The sequence below is a fragment of the Dromaius novaehollandiae genome, chromosome Z, assembly GCF_036370855.1.
Source record: "Dromaius novaehollandiae isolate bDroNov1 chromosome Z, bDroNov1.hap1, whole genome shotgun sequence".
Taxonomy (NCBI): domain Eukaryota; kingdom Metazoa; phylum Chordata; class Aves; order Casuariiformes; family Dromaiidae; genus Dromaius; species Dromaius novaehollandiae.
The window spans coordinates 27,287,240-27,309,648 of NC_088132.1; the positions used below are offsets into that span (position 1 = coordinate 27,287,240).

Here is a 22,409-nt window from a genome sequence, read left to right on the forward strand (position 1 = left end):
TTTAAAAAATGTCTCAAAAGAACTAGCAACTTTGAATTTTGCTCTTTAGCATGGAGTATTCATTTTATCAATACACTTTACTGGTCCACCAAATTGAATCCCCAAATAATTATATGAAAACACACAAGCTTCTACCGAAGTTCTCTAACAACTCTTGTTTTAACCAATTCTTCATAATATTTTAAATTTAAAATGAATTTTAGTGAAATTATTTTTTCTTCAAAAATACTGTTTTAGGCTGATGCTTGCTTACCTCATTGTCTGACTCCACAAGCACTTGATCATATTCACTAAGAGCTACTAGGAACATGATAGATGTGACATTTTCAAAGCAATGTATCCATTTTCTTCTTTCCGATCGCTGGCCTCCTACATCCACCATTCTGCAATATTAACAACATCTGCATCAACTCCATGAATAGGTTATTAACAGATAAACATCCACATATCAAACACCAAATTCAAGAATTTAATTGAAAACAAAGTTGGTCTGTTTTCCTTAATAATTTTTCCATTTTTTATTTAAGATCAATGCAATGTGCTGTAAGGAGAAAAATTACCATATTTGCTTTTTAGTCTTACGTGCTTTCTGAATTTAAATTATTACGGATCTCAAAGCTGTCAGCATTTCTTAACCATGATTTTGGAATGCTGCAAAGTTCTGCCCTGTATATTCAGCACAGAAACATGTGCACAGAATCAAGTTGGTGGCCTGCCTTTCTCCCAGGAAATCACCAAAGTTCTCAGCTTGTCAAGGCTGACCAATTTTTAAGATTATAACCAGAATACAAAATGTATTTACTAAAGTTGCTAATAGCCAAAATAAAAACTCAAATTTGCTGGCAGTGTGTACTCCCAATTCATTATGCATCTCAGTGTAACTAGACACTTAGGTGTCTAACTTGCAGTTGTAATTGCATAGTTATTTTTTAAGCAACCGTATTTGCACTCAAAATGAGCTGTGGGGAAAAGTATTTGCAGGAGTGATATTAAACTCGCAAAATGTCACTTCTCTCTAAAGATCAAGTACATTAGATGTACCTTTGTATTTCATAATTTACATGAATTAGGAGGACACATGATTGTATTACCAGATTACTATTCATAATGAAAATATCATATAATCATTTCATGGAAAAATGAATTCCAGTTTTCCCATCCGTAATATATATTTAGAAAAAGGCAAGTTTATTTGTCTCTTATCCTCTTGACATCTTTAATGTCAGTTACTAATCATACATGGACAATATCACAAAATAATACAACCAAGCTTGAAATTTAAAAATACGGAATAATTTATCTTTAAGGAATTTTAACCAATATCCTACACACGGTATTACTAATGTAAAATGAAACAGAAGAAACAAAGCAAACAGGTTCCATAAACATTTTCCTACCTGAAAATGACGCTTTGCAAGTCGAACGGATATTCAATGATCCCTGTTGTCGGGACTCGAACTCTAAGCACATCTTGCTGAGTTGGCAGGTAGGCCGGATCTGCGATGCGGTCCAAGTCGTTAAGATAGCTGCAGAGAGGGAGAAACAACAGGAATGCAAGACGGTGACACCATAATCCCACAGAGGAAAAGAGCAGGGAGGAGCTGGGAAAGGAAATGGGGTGGGGGATAGGAGAAAGGGCAGCGGAAAAAAGAGCACGGTTGGCATAAGAGAGGGTAGGAAGCATAAAGGTGTGCTCCTTTCTTCCTTCCTGCATTTTTTCCCTAGCTTCAAACAAATTCTACAAAGAGGTAGCATGATTACAGTGTTTCTCACATCAATTCGCTTGGCTTTCACACAGATTCAGGTTTTTCACCTGCTCAATTCTGGGCAATTTAAAGACAAATACGAGAAAAAAGTGTAAGAAATAAAATGGCACATTTTATCTGAAACTGTGAGGTATTTCTTGATATTCACTCTGCAATGTCGGCACAGATACATGGACAGATAAAGAAGAATCTCCCAAATAATACTTAACTGATTTAGCAAAAGACATCATCAGTTATGAACTGGTCAGAGGATAAACAGCACTCTTTGGAGATTAAAAACAACAACCCCCCTCCCTCCCCCCCCCCCCAACCACTGACAAATTAAAAATCTCCCTAGATCTTGTTCTCAGAAGGCAGTATTATGATCATCTATTTGGGCCTCTGGCACTTGAAATTCCGGTATTTGGACTGAAACTTCTGATCAAGTTAATACGCCTGCAGCACATGAAATACATCCCAGCCGGTTCACAAATAATTGGAAACTGCAATAAAATTGCTTGTAAGGCCTTGTTAGCTACAGCACACAATTCTTCTGCTATTGCTTAATGGTGGTTTTCAACCATAAAGCAGCAGTGCACAGGAGGTTTTAATGAACTTTCATAAAAGAGAGGTTTCAAAAAGAGAGGGGCAACCTAGCAACGTGGGATAGCCTGTCTGGTCCCAGGAGCTGCATGCCACACGAATTTAGTGCACCACACAGTTTGGGGTCTCCCCAGGGTACATTGTCTGCAAGAAAGACTGCTGCAGAAGAGGAAGGTTTTGCGCATTTAGCTACTTCCAAGCACAAGAACGGCTAGTTGGTCAGAGTTAGCCATGGACAAGACAAACTAACCTAAGGTGCCCTGATGCGATCCAAGGGAGGCAGCAGTGGACTCCCTGCAACTTCTCAAATCGCTACGTATTTGAAGCTCTGAACATGTTCTTTTCTTCGTGGTTATTATTCCAGGTGCTCTTTTTTAAATAAACCCCCACAAAGAATAATTAGACTACTTCTAGATGCTCTGAACGATTTGTTATTAAATAGAGAAAGTAACTTACTATGAATGATGACAGGAACATAACAGTTTCAGGTCTACTTTATAGGGAAAATACAGAAGAATTAATTTGTTACACCTGTGAGGAAGCCCAAAATATTATCGAATATTCCTCACTATGATTTTATTCATGAAAGATTAAGCTGATAGTAAATGCTGAATGTGAGAAAATTACCCATTTAGAAAGACGCATTGAACCATGTATGTGAGACACGTTACTGTATCCAGAAGCTACTACTCTGAAAATATTTTCTCAGGACACTGACTATTCTCTGTCCACAGGAGAAAGGCCATGAGAATGAGAGCATTTCACCTGCCCTTAGGTTTTTCACACAAAAGGCAGAGCGGACAAGCTGATCATCGATTTGTTGGGGGGAAAAAAAGTAACAACAATCAAGCAAAATCCCTAACCGCCACAACACGAAACCCACAAAGAGGTTGAAACACTAACTGGCCTCTTTTGCCCTTCTCATGCCAACAAAAGACATGGTTTTGGTTTCAGGAAAAAAATAAAAAAGGTGCAAAGCATCATTGTGGGTCATTACATACTACAGTGGTACTCAGGAGAGCAGGAGTATTTTAAGATAATAAATTAGTAGGGGGACCCTCCATGCAATCATCTTGTTGTGCTCCTCTGGAAAGCTTCAGCCGCAGTCTCCAATGCGTGAGCCTGGTTACTGTACCTCTACGCCGCAAGCACAGCGGACAACATATGCAGTAGTGCATACCTGACTGATTTTAGAAAGACAATCATTTAAAAGGACATTATTAAACAGCCCAATCTCATTTGTGTTACTGTTTAGAGGGCAGATGGGGATTCTTCCGTTCTAGCACAATTCACTGATGCTGTTAAGATCAAGAAGCATTAAGTTATCCTTCAAAAATACATATCTTTTCCTCATCCTCATTCAGGTCTGCTCAAGTTCAGCTCTTACACATGCACTAAACAGAAACTGTCTTACTCATTTCAACACTAGCACCTCAGAGAGCCTATACAGTCCGTAACGGAGACTTTACACATCCCTACACAGTCCCATGTCTTTCCCTAAGGGTCTTCACTTAATAGAGCTAGGGATGCAGAGCTTTCTAAGAAGTCTCCTAAATTATGCATTCAAAATCAGAATCAAGGAAGAAGTGTCAAAACCATTAAAAGTAGCATGCACAAAATTGTTTTAAAAAAATCTCTGCGTTATCAACAAGTCATAACCAGTACCTGTAATCCAACAAAAGCAATTTAGAATATATCATCTGCAATTTATTTTTGTGTTAGAACAATGACATTAGCCTCAGTCACCTTCTTTCTAACTTAATGCTTAATAGGTATATACATACCACTGTATTCATTTTTTAAGGGAAAACTGACTACTTAGGTTTTAGTTGCATAACCTTGCTTTTACTTCTGTTTTCATGTCTTGAGCATGGCGCAAATATTCAATGAAATTATTTTAAAATACAGAAGAGCTTTTTCCTCTGTAAGTTTTATTTTGTTTTTACAGATTTTTATGTTCCTGTTGAAGAATACTAGCGCTGAAATCCAGGTTTTAATACAGTTTGTACAGTCTTGCTCTGAAACAAAGGAATAGAGATTTATTTGTTTGTACTTTCATCACATGACCTTATTTTCTGTTCAATTACTTTCAGGCTTTTGATGAAGATTCACATTCTTCTATCAATTAAACTTCTAAAATTATCTGTTAAACATGTTTCTGAAAATCATACTGAAAGCTTTGCTTGCAGCAGCAATACAAAGCTTCTTTCAAGACACTTCTAAAAATCACTAAAATCTCCTTAAATCTCTCTTTAAAACTCATGTCTCCTCCAATACAGATTAGCATAATTAATTACAGAAGAAATTATGGGACCAGTACACATCTGAATATTTGTACCACATCTGAATATTTTGCTATGTTGCAGAAATGAATTTTCTCCTTAGACGTGTGCTATCTTCCCAAAATGCCAAAGGAAACAAATCAACCCATTTATGTTCAGTATCATTACCACGATTTTTGCATTGTCTGCATAACAGTATACTTTTATGTCCACAGAACTGCATTCACAAAAGAACACGATATTTTCTCTTCTCAGAGAAGAAGAAAACATCTTTACATTGCATTAGGAGGAACAGGGTGATGAACTGATTTTTTTTTTTTTTAATAATCTAGTAGTTGGGTTGACTGTCTATTTCGAAATGCTGAGAAGGAATACGTAATATGTAAATGAATGCAAGTGAGTATTTACATAAAAAAGGCAATTGGAATAACATGACTATTTAAACACACGCTAACGGCACATAAAATTTTCAAATATTAATATAGCTATCACCATAACCCCACAGAACATTGAGAATTCCATCTAGCTGGTTTATCATTGCTTAATTCATTGCAACAACAGCGACTTATATTTTTCAAGTCTTCCTCATACCAATATGGTTGAAATTTCCTTCATTTTTTTCACACGAAAGCTGAGCTTTCATGAAGAAAGGGTTTGAAAAAATTCACCAGTCACCAGGTGATACTGTGCATTGGCAGCACCGCACACACAGACTTTGCATCCTACTGCTTATTAAACTGACAAAAACTTAAAAAATAAAAGAAAAAAATCATTTACCAAGCAGCAAACTTAAATAACACCAGCAAAACACACTAGCTAAAGTAAATTTTTTTGGAGCTACAACTGTGCAGGAGGAAGCCCCACTCCAGCTGTTTGCCACCGCACCTCTGCCCGACGGTCACTGTCTGTGCCCAGCTGCTGGCTCTTTTGCACGTGCAACTGACCCACAACCTATTTCTGTCTAAGTGATTTGGACCAGTGAAGAAATACTATTGAATTTGTTCAAATTAAGCCAGCTTATCTGCCTAATACAGAAAAGGAGCATCGGTGCACACTGCTGTAGTGTGGGAAGCGGGGTGAAGCTGGCTCCTCCGCCAGTGTCTCTGCAACTGGTGGAGGACTTGGAGACTTTCGATTTATAAGACCCCCCAAGAAAACGCCAGGGCTATGCAAAATATCCTGAGGGTCTCTGAATTCAAGCTGCTTTGGGTGAAGACTGAAAAGGAGCTCTAAAATTTATCAGTACTTTCAGAAAGTGAGGATTTTTATTTCTTTGTATAGCTGCTTATTAAAGACCTGATTGACCATGGGCTTTTAAGCACTTATCTAATGCAGTCCTAATCAAACTAGTGACAAATTTAAACACTTCACTCATGCAGACAAGCAAGTCTTTGTCCTAGTAGGTACATACAAAAGTTTTAAGCACTTAACAGGCAAGCACAGGATATTTTAGCATAAAGGCCTAACTAAAAAAAAAAAGAGTAAATATTGCAAGCCTGCAGGAGCTTCACCACATGCGTGCATGCACACACAAATTCTGCAATCACCTTTTGTAACACAACTGCCATTTCAGTATTGACAAGAAATTGCTACACCCAAGCAGTCTTGCAAACAAACCAGAAGACTTTTCACATCCTTGAGCCTTCACAGAAAAAATAAAAGCGTTGCCAAAAATTGTCAAAACCAGGTATCTTCTCTGTTTATTCCGGTCAAAATTTAAAATCGTAATAACGATATGGATATTGGGAATAACCTGGCAATTGACTTGCGGCCAAGTCTGAAACCTGAAAACCGCAGTTATCACGCAGAAGTCAGTTCTGCAGTTAGCAGCCACTGTGCAAACAACTCAGGGCAGAACTACATGGCACTCTGAATTTATTTTTACCATCCGCCAGCAAATGCCTTATTTTGATGAGACATATTGTAGCTATGGCCTCTCACCCAAACAGTACTTACTCAGCTAAGCGTTATACAAAAGAGCAAAACTGGGAAAATTGCACAGAATTACAAAAAACAAAAAAAGATTGCATAGGTCCGAGTAAATTTATAGAACAGACCAAGTTCAAAAAGTTAATTATAGCTGTAATTAGTTTTGTGAAAATGAATTTGAGTGGCTGCTGAGACAATTTTCGGCAGGGTTGCTAGGGCAACCGGCACCCGGTGCATCGCCAAGGTAGCGGGCGTGCAAGGAGCTGCAGAGAGGAGTGCTCTCCTGACGTCAGGGCAGGCTGCGCGGCATGGTAGCACGCCTGCGAGCTGCACGCGGGCCGGCGGCAGAGACGACCTTTTGTTTCCTCGCCAGTGCTGAGGGAGAAGCGCTTATTTTCAATGCGGTCTGTATTCTCGACAGCAAGGGCCAAAACGGCAGCCAACCTCCAAGGAAGCTACCGGGTGCTAACGGTACCCTTGCAAGAAATGGTGTTTAAAGGGACTGTTTTTCCGCATTTCAAAATAAGCAGAAAGCACAGGATAATATCCTGTAGACTAACTAGCTCCAGATTTTCCCACATGTCTTTCTCACATAGTAACCAGGCAAAGAAGTGACAGGACTCCTAACCTTAATACACGAACCAGAACAGTTTTAGCCAGTAACCCTTGTCAGGAATTTAAACATAACCCCTTTCACTGCAATCTTGCAGCTCAAGGAACTCATTCAGCCTTAATTCATTTTCCCCAGTTATGCCGCCTAGTGAAGATGGACTATCAAAGCTTATTTGGATTCACTTTGAATTAAGTGTTTTTTAGCAGCTTCAAAAGGAACAAACGCAGGCCCAGCACCTCAAAGCAGGGGCCCCTCCAACCACGAATTACTCTCCTTCAGCAGCTCTGAGACCCAATCTGTGCTGCAAGTAATGGGGTGATACTGCAGCGCTTTCTTGGGAATACTCCCACCAGAATTCCTGCAACTCTGACCTGAACTTAGCATACAGTCCAATTTAATTAGTGCCACTAATAAAAGGGTCAATGTAAAATTAGTAAAAAACAGCGTGTTACAACGTGGTCTGCAAATGGTGAGACTTTTTCTTAACATATATGGGGAGCATGGTACTACAAGGGAACAGGGACGAAAGCCCAAGACACTATAAAGTTTGCTGTTTAACAAACAGTTTGTACAGGAGATTTGAGTACAACCACAGCCACAAAAGGCAAGGTCTACCTGTACCATCTCGTATGCAAGTGGTTTCAGTGTGTTCAACTACACATGAATGCCGATACAGCATGGCTGACTTTTTCCACATACGATAATAACAGTAAACATTTACATCTTTTCCGCCCTACAGCTCTTATGTTATTGCAAAAATCTGTTTTCTTCAAGTTACAATAGTTTATAGGTGTGGTCCTCTACAAAATGATCCTTCATACACACATAGTGACAGTTCAAGTGAAAATAAAACTCTAATCAAAACCTATGACTCCTTAAGCAAACCATTTAATTAAAATTTGCTATACTGCTGTCCTTTGGGGCCTGGATGTTCTGGAATTGGGTAGAGTTATTCTTATTGGGTTGTTGTGGTCTTCTGGGTTTTTTTGTTCCTTTTTGCAAAAATTTGAAACGGCTGCTGAGACTACCCTAAACTAGCACTAATTTTGACCATGTGCCGGAAAGCCATAAGCTTTGAAAGGGAAAAGGCTTTTTATGCATTTTTGAAAATACATATAACTTTCTTCTCTCCTCATAAGCAAAATGTTAAAGCTGTAGTAGCAGGATTTTTCCTACCTCACAGAGTTGCCAGAATCACTGAGATGAGTTCCTCTTTGGTAACATGCAACGCAGTAAATGGAATCAATTTTCAATGCACTAACACAAGCCATGAAGAAAGCTAAATATAAACAAGCACTGGCCGCATTTTCACAATTTCCATGGAGGCTTGTGTTTCTGACCCTCTACACCACTAGCAAAAAGTTGAGGCATGTTTACCCATTTCCAGGATTATCTAATCACAGTCTTCAGTAAATACAGTAAATCTAAGATTTTTGCAGTGAGGTGGGAAATGAGGTTGGAGGTGGAAAGAAGGCTGCACCATGTTCCTTTTATTCTTATGATCATCCAGATCCAACCTTACCTCCTCTCTGAATTTAGAATTCCTACAGAGCTAAAGACCAACATTAGCAGAAGACTGAAAAAGCAAGTCATCAAACCTAAAAACACTAGTGCAAACTTTTCAAAACTTCTTAATGGGAAACGGGGTTAGAAGTATATGCAGATATTAAAAGCACGTTCAGAATTGCATGAAAAAGGGATCCCAAAAGAAATACATGCTGTATACTTTCCCCTCCTGCATTTCCCTAGTTCAACTGCTTAATTTTCATTTTCTCTATAGGATGCACAAATATGGTATGCAGCACATTTTATGTCCCATCTTTCTTTAGATCTTCCTCTTAATTTGGGGAGTATGTCTGTTGTATAAGATAGGGTAAGCACAGTTGTTCTACTCTACTTCACCTTAGACTGTTTCACATGGTAAAGACCTGTCATTTTTATTTGTTGTTTTTCTTTTATTGTAAACTATCCACAAATAAGATTGTGTAAACTGTGAATACATAAAACCGGAATCTACTATTCTGCAACACAAAAATATAAACATTCAAGTATATTCTGAAAGAAAGGAAAGAAAAAAAAAAGACCAATATAAAAGTGTTTATTAAATAACAGTATGCTTGCATATATGAGAATTTGTTCTTCTCACGGATAGCTCTTTCACTTTATAATTTGTTACACCAGTGACGTGAGCTAGCAGCATAACAGGTCTCTGCTTTCCACAGACTCCTGCAAAAAATTACAATAGTACTCCTTTTACAGATCTCACACAGACATGGGATGCCCTAGGAATTCCCTGGAGCTTCCTGAAACAAAAGAATTTATGTTCTGATCACCAGAGGCAATAGCAGCTAACACAGTAAACTGTTGTAGTAACAACTTGGATTCATATACTGATCTTTACCCTTGAGCACATTCCCTACATCCCTAAGGTCCCCAAGCACATTCTGTTGAGCACACAGTCAACTCCACTGAATTGCATCTGCTTCTGAAGTGGAACATGGAAGCAGAATGCTACTTTTAACGGGTAGATAAGAGAGAATTACTTGTTCAGCTGAAGCTACAGAGGACTTCAAACTCTGATAGCATACTAGCATACAAAAATTACTAGCTGACCAAAACACTACACTTAATACAATATTTTGGCAGAAGGTGACACATGAACTTTAATGAGCAGACATGATCGGGACTGATTTCTTTTATTCCTGGCTAACTATCAGTGATATTCTGAAGATGTCCTGGAAGTCACACCCTGGAGCTCTGCATTACTACTTATTACAAAGGAAACTAGTGGCTTTTATGTACTGACTGGCCAGCTACGCCAGCTCACATGATCATAGATATATGCACAGCTGTATTATCATACAATAACAAAGGAGCTCAAAACTAAACTGTTAAAGTTAGCAGCAAATGCAGAAACAAAAGTCTGAAGGATTCTCTGCATGTATGACTAACAAAGTAATGCATTAAGCACTGCCTGGCACAGATAAACTGGGGTAGGGATTTGGGAGAGAATTATATTTCATTACCTGAAGCGTTACAAAACACAGCTAGAGAAGGGACGCTAAACAGGTACCATTAAGACTGCTTGTGTAGGAACAGGAAAATCCTTAGTTGTAGGTACACAATGATACAATTCTTCCATTATAGAAAATTTTCCAATTAAACGCTAAAGAATTCCTACTTTTTCTTCAGCAAGGGAAAATCCCTAACTGTAAGGCTGTGGAAAAAAAGGTGATGAGTCTCCACAAATTCCAGTTATAACCCAAGTCCTGCAAGTTGCAACACAGAAGTGAAATGTTACTTCTAACAAATTCCTCTTCCTGGCAAGGTTGTTGCCTCCCTTTCCTTCAGGCTTTGAAAAGCCATGATACAGTCAGACTCCTGACTGGCAACTTGTTCTCATTTGGCTGAGGGCCTTAACACCCTGTATGGGAAAGAGAGAAAGCAAGATCTCATCTCCCACAGCTATTATCTCAGGCTCTCCACACTGTTGTGTTGGTTTACATCTGTCTCATAGTGCGAACAGTATCTTTGAAGCCATAAATGGAAGTGGTTTAGTGGTAAATAACTGGATAAGTTGCCCAGTAATGTATATGGGAAGTGAATGATCTCTATTTACCTGATGTGCTCTTCACTTTGCTACAGATAAGAGTCGAGTCTAGAAATTACTCTGAATACAGTTTTGAACACCTAACCTTTGGAGCATCCAGTGGTAAAGGGAGAGAATGCAATATAACTGCTGAGCTACCAAGAGATTCAAATCAACTCCCACCTTTCAGGGATTTTTTTTTCTTGGACACTACCCTCACCTCTTCTGCTAAAAATATATCTAGATTTATTCCTGCAGTGTGAGTATAAAACATGTGGGTATACATGCAGTGGGTATAAAAACATCAAAAGTGTTGCTAACAATGACAAAGCAGGTCAAGAGATGACGGGAAGTAAAAGAACAGGTCATATTAGACCAGAAATCGAATTTAGAAACAGTGACAGAAACAGAAAATTCAGAGTGAGAGATTCAGAAGACAATGTGTGCTAATAGTGGAAAAAACATAAAGCAATACAAGGAACAGGTAAAAATAATGATATTGTAAAAACATGGTGGAATAAACACTGAGAAGACAAAAGGACAGACTCACACAAAGGATTAATTAAGAACAAGTGTAACATATTAGCACATGCTTAAAAAGATATAAAAAAGATCTGGTGGGCAACAAACTATTGTTTCAGTTTTACATATCGTCAGAATAAATTACTTAAGTATCAGTAAGTTGATGAGCACTGGGTGCTTACTTCCTTTTAATTGCTGTGTGAATTTTGTTTATATGAACCTATCATAGCCTACTATAATTAAAATCAGCAAATCTGCAAAAACTCATGCAGTTAAAATGGCTAAATACGTTGAGTTTTAAAAATAACCAAACAACTAGTATATCTATCTTTTGTAAGGGAGTGTACTAGAAATTTGCTTCTACAGCTCCTTAAGAAGTGTTTCCTACTATTTTTAATATTGCTCAAAAGATCTGCTGTGGTGACAATTTCATTAGAACTAGGTCAAAACTAAGGTATTCAATCAAATTTGGTCTGAAGTAGCATCAGCTATTTAATTTCCTACTTTGGAGACTCACTAATTCCATTTTTATCTTCTAACCACTTTTATGTATGTATGTATGTATGTATGTACTTCAGTTTTAAGAACTTCTAGTATCATATCTATCACGGAATCAAAGCTAGGACCTACAAATACAAGAAATCCAAAGTACAAGGAAGGCTCTGCTTCACATTTTACTTAGATTTGCTAATCATTTCAATATGAAAACAGTCTGAAAGTATACTGTCAGCCTAATTTGTCCCTAAAATTTTCTTTTACTATTTTCATACTCCAGAGAATATCATTTATATGTAAATTCCTATGATATTCTGTTAGCCTCCTTACCACTGAGAAATAAAACACAATATTGTATAAATGGGGACAATGAGAATCCAAGCAACAGAAGAGATTCCACTGCCCTGTGCACCAAAATATCCATATACAAATAACAGAAGTGATAGGTTAGGAAAGTAATCAGCTCCACAGGACAGCAAGCTGCATGGGACAACAGAAATCCTGTGTATTGGGGAAGATAAAGCAGAAGCAGAATGTGATGTGGTAGTAATGCAGAGTATTGGAGCAAATCTGAGTAGACCTGATTTATGCACTGGTAGCTTCCTAACTGCCTACATCACATCAGCAAGGTATTAATAAGTTTGTCTTGACTCAATCACATATAATGGGTTTTGTTAGCTAAGAATCCACAGACGACTGTGCTGATAAATCTCATCCCAGACCTGTTATGTCTATGGCCATGTTCCAATGACTTTAGTGGGAGCTTCATGGTGCCTTTAATTTTCTCCAGTGCTTTTCTCAATGAGAGGCTTCCAATCATGCCAACCCGACAAATGGAGACTGCAATGATATCATCTGATTAATTTTCATAGAGGATATAAAATTTCTAGTGCAGACCATAGAAGTTTTTGCCATAGCTTTAATAACCAAGTATGCTAATTTTTTTTCACAGTGAGCAACACCAAAAGGTCATCCTGCCCTATCATCATCCATTTTTTAATAGATGAGACATTCTACTTGAGTTATATGCTACATTTGTCAGAGCAACTGAATTTCTTGGAAGCAACTTTTAGACAGTGCCCAGGCTCCAGTGTTAAATTCTACATCACTATTTTATCAAAACTCTGCCAAGAAAGTACAAGCACAGCATTCAAGACCAAGTTTAGCCACATAAACGTTTTTATTGTTGTTGCTCTATAACAAATGGGATTTAACATAAAAAGCTTTCAGAAATAACTACTACATTTTCCATTTCCCATTTTCCTATGGACTGCACTTAAAGTCACCTTTCGTCTTCTGAAAGCATTTTTTTGTGGAGAACACAGTATTTTTTTTCCCACCATTTAAAAATTGAAGTCTGTTTTCAGTTACACGTTTGCTGTCTTGGCTGGCACGTTCTTGCAAGTTTAGGCCTTGTTCGCACAAAGGAAGAGCAGTTAAATAAAACACAAGAACACTTGCTTGGTACTATTTACCTCACCACTAAGACTGCAAAAGAAAACTGACAGACAGGGGAAAACCCTGGAAAACAGAAATTCTAGGACATTATAATTTTTATCAATCAGACGGAGGTCTACTTTTGATCGCATTTCTCAGTGTTCACTAGTGTCATTATACTGCGTGAAAGTACTTTTCTCAGCTGACATTTGTGAGCTTATGTCAAAGAATAGTAAGGACTTGAACAGATTTAACAAAAGAACAACAAAAACATCAGTGATTAACTATTGCTAGTAATGATCTTTCTGGAGATTTTCAAATGATCATAGACTTATGTTCTGGGAAACAGATAAACTAGATACACTACCTTATCCTAAAGTAGATTTTAAATTCAGTTTAAGTGAACATTCGTGTATGTTTGTGCAGCACATGCATACACACGCATTTGTACACACACACGTATACAAAAATATAGTATAAGAAGCTAAAATTTGCTTTGTTAGAAAGAACAGAAATAAGATACAGTTGTTTGTAACCGCTGTATACTTACTATTTAGTTGAATCTGATAACTGATACTCCCGCCGTCTGTCGTAACATTCCTGGATTCCAGGGTCATTCCATAAACTTCTTATTGCATCTACGTAGGGGTTCTCAAAAGTTGACACCTTCTCTACATCCACTTCTCGAACTAACTGTGCATGAGCCTAATTTGAAACAAAGAAAACAATAAAATTTACTTCATTTTCTATGGTTGCAGATAGTTCATATACAGTGAACATAATTATTAGGAATACTTTTTCAGACTTGTCATCTCACCACTGTGTATACACAATTCAAAAATCAACTATCATGAAGAAGGTTGTAAAGATGGAAAAAGAAAGAACAGGTATAGGGGATTCCAGAAATGAGAAAGATCAACATATTGTTACCTTCATGCCACTAGACACTGTCACACAGAATACCTACCATCCAACCTGTCAAATGAACCACCCATTAGCAAATGAACCTGTGCTACCTGGACAACATAAAGACAGAAAAGACAATGAAAACCTCTATCATTCAAAGATGAGTATTTTATCAAAATCTGTATTTAGGTGAATGAACTTAGTAATGGTGCAGAAAGGAAACAGAAATGTTGATCAATTGGAGAAGACCTTAAAGAAAATGGTAAATGAACAGGAATAATTAAAAAAAAAGATAAAACTATGAATAAGCAATAATAAGGTGTGCTCCAACAAAGAAAAATAGTAACAGGGGTAATATGAGAGAAGAGGAATTAATAAATGTGTGTATGCACCCATACTTCTGGAACAATTTCATCCCAATCCAGTGTTACTTAGATGAAACACATAAATTCATCACATTAAAATTCATGTTTAATTAAGGTATTTTTAAAGAAAGCTTTCATTTTTATTTTTTCAGGTATGATTTTAGGGCATACAAAATATTTGCTTTTTAGTATACGATATGCAGCTTGTATGTATATGCTATGCAGCTTTAGTTTATGATAAGCAGCTAATGAACTTGGTAGATTTAGACTATGATGGGAGCAGCATGGGGAGGAGGGAGACAATTTGCCTTTCGAAGAGATTCATCAAAAAGAAAAAAAAAAGCTTTTAATGTTACCACAAGCATAACAGAAGTTACTACTAATGAAAGAAAGCTAGTTTCTTAGAAACAGTCTCTAGCCACAGTTTGTGCTATGAAATATGAAGATTCTTAAAAAGGAATCTCTTAAAATTGGAAGTTGCTAATTGGGAATAACCTCAAATAAATAAGTCACTATACAAAATATGGTTAAAATTTAGTTAAAGCCAACAAAGAACTATCAAAAAAAATACAGCAGAACAATTTGTAATTTATGCTAAAATTATTACATACACACTTCCGTAATATACATATGTGTACACACAGACACACACAGAAAGAAAAAGAATAGGTCTTAGAACAGAAACGTAAGGGATTCTATTCTCGAATCTAGTCTGCATGTCAGGTAAGGACACAAACCCCTTTCCATTTTAAACTAGATGAATGCACACTAAAAGGACTGCTTTTATTCTTTATTCTAAAGACATTTATCCTCTGTTTATACACACCCCCACCCAACCATCATCATCCTTTTTTTAGAGAGCCCAGGAGAATGATGCTACTGCTCATTACTTAAAAAAAGAAAAAAAAAATTGTACCTGCAACTATTGTTTAACTCCAGTGGAAGTACAAAGCTCCAATATGAAGGATGTGCGTACAGAGGATATATGTTCTCTCTTATCAGAACATGTTATATTTGTAAATTCTAAGGAGGTATATTTTCTTCCGGAACATTTTGTCCACCCATCCCCAAAATGTCTGGACAAATCATGAAGGGCTTCCAACTTCTCACAATAAACAAGCAAGAAATGCTATCCTATTAAACAGGAGCCCATGCTTTGTGAAACAGGAAAATCTTTTTAATGGAAAAAGTCTTTCATCAAGCTCAGGTACATATTCAATTGGCTTTGTATTCTTCCAAAAGAATGATGCCCCAAATGTTTGCTCACTGCTTATGACAAACTGATAAAACAACATACTTAGATACTGATTTTTTATTATGCTTGAGCCCTGAAATTATGGCCAGCCGATATCAAAATGCTAACAGAGCATTCAAAATTCACTATTCAAAAGTTGCTTCACTATTCAAAAGTTGCTCTTGAAAGTCCTCATAACTGAAATACTTGCTCTCCAACAGATGCCCAAATACTCTACATCAGCAGTAGAGATAATCATAAAGGGTTTTAACTCAGTTATCTATTTAGACTTATAATTACTACAGAATAGTCCAAAGTCTTACAGTGTTTTATGTGTCAGTTCTGTAGGTCCTGCCCTAGAACTAATATGACTTTGCACTATGTAACGAAACTTCTGAAATAAATTGTGACATATGCCAGTGAGTTGTATCCATCAGAAAACTAGCTGAGCCTTTTTAAAAGAAACCATATTTCCTCAGTGAACACTGTTCCTGGTTCCCTGGGATTTGCTTGGGTAGACTCATGACAGCTTGTACCCTACTGACACACAGCTCTTCAAGTCACGCTTCTTTTCTTAAAAGTCCCTTCATATAGATTTAAAGCCTTTATAAACCCTCAGCTGTGTCTTCTGATTCCCCAGAAGTACTATACTTCCCTGTAGATTACAATTTTTCTTTCTTGGAGTCTTTGTCAGTCAGTATCTTTTGCTGGCTTCTAATTTCAGGTCACAGAGCCAGAGATCTAAATATGGGATCTCATCTATTGGCTTAATTCTCTCATTTACTCCAGTAAAAGTCAAAAGTAATTCTAGTGAGGCTCTCTCTTCTAGAGAGGCAGAAGCATAAATTTAATGCAAGAGAAGACTCAATCATGCATGATGTGTGCTGTCACTACTGCTAATTGGCTTTAGTTTCCTTCCACTTATATAATAGGAAATCTGGAACATTACTTCTAATGTTAGCACTCAAAACTACTTGCATGAAAAACCTGAGGACTCATCATTAATCCAGTTTCTGCAGCATAAATTACATCGGTAACTTCAGTCCTCACTAATACTTTTTGCTATACCCCAAAATCAACATTACCTAAAACAAAATACTCAAGCTGCTGTCCCTCAGGCAATTGTGCCTTCTTAGATCTCTTTCTTTAGGTCATCAATAATTGCTATCAGAGCACTGAGACAAAAAACAAAACAGAACAGCCCCCCCAAAACTGAAAGATTTGGCAAGTACCACCAAACTCAAACTGGTAATTAAGATGCGACTACCAGGACAGCTGTAATGTTCCAGGAGCAAAAACTAGACGGTGTGGCTGACTTCTCAGGCTGACACATTTTTGACATTGTCAAAGACCATTGCTTCATGGCCTTCTGATGATATAAAAATGCCTGTAATAATTTGGTCATTATTTGCCACAGATCTTATAAAAACACTCACACGATTCTCTTTAGCAAATCACATCTACTCTAGATTGCAAAGAGTTTCTTCCTTGATTCCTGCCACTGTTTTAAAAATTATCCCAGACAAAGAATATTGGAATTTCCTGGAATACCATCAGACTCTGAAACCAGGAAATCTATGAGCATGAGAAGATACCAAAAGCTACCTTCTTTTCTCCTTTGTTATTCCCTTCAGAAAACTATTCAGTGTTAAAAACAATTAGTACTAACTAATCCTGAGCTTGAATAATGTAATGGTTTTAGAGTGGTCTTTCTGGCCACGCTATTTAGCACATAAGAGCTATTAAAAATAAATTCAGTTTTTGAGTCTCTAGGCTCCACAGTGTCAATTTACTTCCTATCACCTCGTAGTTTTTGGAAAGCACTGATGTTCCTAAGTGACTAACTGGGCCAGCAATGGATCGGTTCCCATATTCTCTTGATGTGAGCACCAGGCATTTGGACTCCTATAACAGGTCTCTCAGTCAAGGCAGTAGCAAACTTAGAAAAGCTTCAGATTTTTATAGTCATTTTGATACTGTCTCTCTGATTTTTCCAAACTACCTTTCTAACCTACCAGGGGGACCACGCACAACTGCACAGCCCACTTCAAAATAATTTCCTCTTGTAGTCTTAAATTCACAGGAGAAAGCAAGATACTTGAGATGGAGCGGGCAAAATTGTTTGGTATCAGTGCTCTCTGTGGACTAGCTGATTTCAAGATTCCCATTTACAGAATCTCTCTCGCACGGGAGAATATATCTTAGTAAATGTTTCCTGTTTTGTAACAGGATTTCCCAACGTATCAGGAAAAAAAAAATCCTGTGGCTGTAGTGCTTGGCTGTCAGCAACTAAACCGTCAAGCACTGTGATATTAGGTCTGGATGATCGAATTCACAGCAACTGCATAAGTGACAGGGATGGCATGTGACTGGATCCAAGCAGTCTGGCAGCTAAATGGAAGTCAGTACAAAGCCATCATTATGGCCATGGTTTGGTCTCTTGTCTTCGGAGAACTAAAAAAACAAAATGATTCATTTCTTGAGAATGTGGCTACTGCTTATAGCAGAAATGATTATATACGCCAGTCAACGAAGAGCCATGAGTCATTCACAGGTTCAGACCCTGATGACTTGTAATCTACAACTGTGGTTCATGCAAATACCTTGCCTTATTGGGCTGCATAGCAAGATATGCAGCACGGGAGGAAATCTTCATCTATCCTCTGCCCTTCTTTTCTTTTTCTGTGGACCTACTAAATTAAAAGCAAATGCAAAAGTACAGATCTCTTTCCCCCAAACCTGCACACATTTGGAACAGGTATAACATTCAAGGAAAGTAATACTGCGGTATACGTCACTGTCTTGGACACGTAACAGACAGGGGACGCGTTCTTTAAAGTGTCAGAAAGCAGAAATCTCTAACTGATGATCAATTCAAGAAATGAAAGTGTTTTCACAAAGCAGCCTGAGACACGCAGGCTGGAAGAGCAGGTAGGAAGGTAGCTTTTTCCTCTGAGCAGCCCTAGAGCACCATATGCATAAGGCTAAACAGGAAAAAGCTCTCATAGTGCACTATACTGAAGAACTGTATTTAATTAATAAAATGTGTTTTGTGTTGCTGGAAAGAAGCTTGGTACAACGCTAATCATCCTGCAGTCACTGAAAATGGTCAGTAAGGTATCAAACTGCCTAAATGCAAATTTGTCATCCTTTCCTATTTTACCGTCTAACTTTTGAGAAGAAAAAATAGCACACGTTCTTTGAAAAAGAATGCCACAGACATAACAGTAGCTACAACTTTGAGTTTGCATAAAGTAAGTTGTTGTTGCTGTCACTGTTCATCATCTGTAAAATGCTTAGAATAATGGGTCTTAACCCATGACTCATGGGTGCTACTATAAAACAACGAATAAGGATTAAAAAAAAAAAATCTTGTGACTTTAGTTTGCAAATCTCTCCATTCAAAATGTATCATTAAAATCTACTTTTAATGCTTTAAATCTTACATAACAAAACACTGAAATAATGGAAGAAAAAAATGTCATGTCTACACCTAGGAGATTTAGTATTTTTTTTTCACCGAGCTGAAAGCAAGCTTAGGAAGCAGCTGAATAAATCAGAACTTTATTTGTTTATTTTATTCTCAGCCCTGAATTTTCTTGTTTTCTTATTTACTGTTAAGCTGCATCAGACATGAAGGACAACAAACACTATGCCATTGCTGTAGGGCTGTGACCAGAAAATTCAAGCAAGCTTTTCATCTAGGATTATATCACAAAGTCTATAAAGATAATAGAGGAGGCTTCTGAAACTTGCATTATAAGATCATATCAAAACCCTTTTTAGTTACACAGCAAGAGAAACACCATGAAAACACAAATTGCTGTCCCTCCAGCAGATTCTCTTGCAAACATTAGACAAACGCACACAGAGCGTGAGTCAAGCCAAAGGAGGAGAAAGGGGAGGTTAGGGGTACAACTCAAAAAGCGAATCAGTATCTTGATGCACATTCTTCTACAGTTATCCTACTATTCTAACCTAAAGTTTCCAATCCTCTTTTATAAACAAAAGTTTTTGCTAGAGACAAAATAAGAGATTTTTCTGATGTCATTCAGAAGAGTAAAAAGTTATGTTACTTTCCAACAACTAATTCATTCAGTGTAAATAACTTAGAAATTTGCTTATAAAATTAAGCATAAAACATACAGTTCTCCTCAGGAAATGTGGACTTTCCTCCTGTGAGATGGGACATGGCCTTTGTTTATTCAGGGAGAGGAAAGCTATAGGAAGATGCAATTACAGCAGCACTATTTAGCTACTGTTTAAAAGTAAATAGGTCTGAAGAGTCCAAAGCTAACACACACGGACTAGTTCAGCTAATGCAAATCACACTACAGAGCAACAAAAGGGTGTGATCATTTTGTCACTTACTGTCCAGCTTTCACATTTTCCATACATAAACTTCAGGTTGCCTGGCTATCACTGTTAAGCTGTTGCCTAACAAATAAAAGCAACATAAATTTACCAACATGCATATTACTGTTATTTTGGTAGAGTATCTACTTGCATGTAAAGGCCCAAATTACCACTTTTAGTTCTATTCACTCCTTCCCTCCCTGTATCCATAGAAATATTTCCGTTAACTGAAATGACTTCTTCAAACAAACACTTCTGGTAAACACCCTATCTAAAAGAAACCAGATCTGCAAAACAAAACATAAGAGAAAAAAAAGAAATAAAGTATCCGTAAGCAATTCACTCTTTACTAGAAGGACAAGAGGGCAATCTTACAGGGATGTTAAGATAAGTAACTTAAAAACTTTGCTACTTCTCTCTCTCAAAAGAAGGCTAGATCTGCATGTTCATCCTAATTCTGTTGTTTGTGGTAAGTATAAGCAGAGTACTTTACAAAAGCTCTGGTAAGAGAACTGATACCTCCACATTCAATATGACAAACACCTTCCTAAATCTACAACTCTGCAAAACAAATAGAGACATTTAGATTCTGTATTATATAACATCATATTTTTTAATAAAAAGATCTCCAAGCACTTTACAAGGAAGTGCAGTTATATAAAATTACCGCAACGCATAGCTCAACCATTTTCACTGGTGAAAGCGTAATCATATTAGTGTCCAATTAACAGTAATTACTGCTAGATTATTAATCTGTTTCAGATAGTTAATCACAAGAATAAAGGAAATGTCATTTAGCATTATGAAAAGCCTTTGGTAAACACAAACTGATGAAAAGTCACAAGGAGCTGTTTCTTGAACACAAGCTAGAACTATTTTCTAGCAACTTAGCAGCCTTAGTATAAAATGTGGACAGTACAGTTGTATACATAACTTGTAATGAACTTGGTTTCCGTCCTGCAAGGGAAAATTACTGCCAACTTGAAATGGTGAAAACTGTTCTATAAATATTTCTAGCTCTATTCCTGACGGTACAAAACCTGATCTGCCTACATCACTAGTCATGGAAGTATTAAATGGCAAACTGTACCATATTACACAAATACCCAAGCACAAACACGCACACACACATATGCACCTAAACATCCCTGACTACAAAAATACACTTTGTCCAAACAGTCATGTGGGTTTGGAGAACCATATCTGTGCTTATTTGATGAAAATTTTCCTCTTAGTAACAAGTTTCACAATGTGTGCTTTCGTTTGCTCGCTGCTTGTGGGAAGAACTAAGTTTGGCCCCGACAACCGGAGAATACTCTGTCCTTGGACACCAAAACACAGCTTTCAGCAGGCAGGATAAATCAGGCCCGGTTTCCAAAAGTATAAATTGTGTTTAAAAGGGTCTGAAGGAAAAAATAACAATTTCTTTTGTTGCAAGACCCAGGAATTTCTGCCAACAAACCCATGACACTCCCTTTTACCTTGCTATCAGTATTTATCTCCCCCTGCCCCTCTTTTTTAGGCCAGCTTTCTGTTCACCACTGCTTACAGTTACTCATTTTGCAACAACGTAGTATTTAATTTTAAGAGAATTATTTTCGAGCAATATGCTTCCAGGAAGGGAAAGACAGTAGTTCTGAGGTAGAATTATGTATTCGCATCATTCCCTCTAATCAAAACCCGGCAGAATTACAAATCTTCCAACAGATACAGTGAAGATACGATAGTCGTTTCTGTCTAAACTGTCTATAGACACAATCTCTGAAAAGTATAGGTCACCATGTGCTTTTTAAAACCTACACTGGTCACCCAAGAATACCCAATGAAGTGACATGACTGACACATCCTGGTATTGCCAGGGCTGGAAAAAAATGGATTTAAAACTTTAGAGAAGGTCTCCCCCCCTCCCCTTTTTTTCCTCCCAATAACAGGAAAATAACAGGATTCCAAAAGGTACTTGAAGATACCAGATCCTAGAAAATCTGCTTTAAGAGAGAAACATACTGCTGAAAAGGTTCTTGTAATTCAGCACTACTATAAAGGAAAAGGTCACCCTTTCAAAAAAGCGCTCTCTGACCATGTAGCATTGCATTAATGGTGATCAGGATCTGTGCAAGACCTCCTTTCCTCAGTGACCTGATGCTACTTTACAGTGAAGTATTACCTTTAGATATTTCTGTCCACTCAGATCGGGTTGGATTTTACTAATTTACCTAAAGAAAGACTTCAGTGAATTACCGTAGTAGTTAACTATGTGAACAGTAACAGCAGAATAACCTTGAGAAAAAACAAATGGTGCCAAATATCCATTTAATCTTCCCAGTTACAGAAGG

The 22,409-nt window shown here is 37.4% G+C and overlaps 1 protein-coding gene across 1 annotated transcript in view; it reads right to left on the reverse strand.

The window, feature by feature from the left end:
- Window positions 1-22,409, reverse strand: part of LOC135325027 (guanine nucleotide-binding protein G(q) subunit alpha) — a 137,162-nt gene that overhangs the window by 28,184 nt on the left and 86,569 nt on the right. Inside the window, exons 3-5 of the mRNA XM_064502384.1 lie at window positions 13,766-13,920; window positions 1,398-1,526; window positions 254-383 (exon numbers count right to left, since the gene is read on the reverse strand). Coding sequence (XP_064358454.1) covers window positions 254-383; window positions 1,398-1,526; window positions 13,766-13,920 — 414 coding nt within the window. The remainder of the gene's footprint in view (window positions 1-253; window positions 384-1,397; window positions 1,527-13,765; window positions 13,921-22,409) is intronic.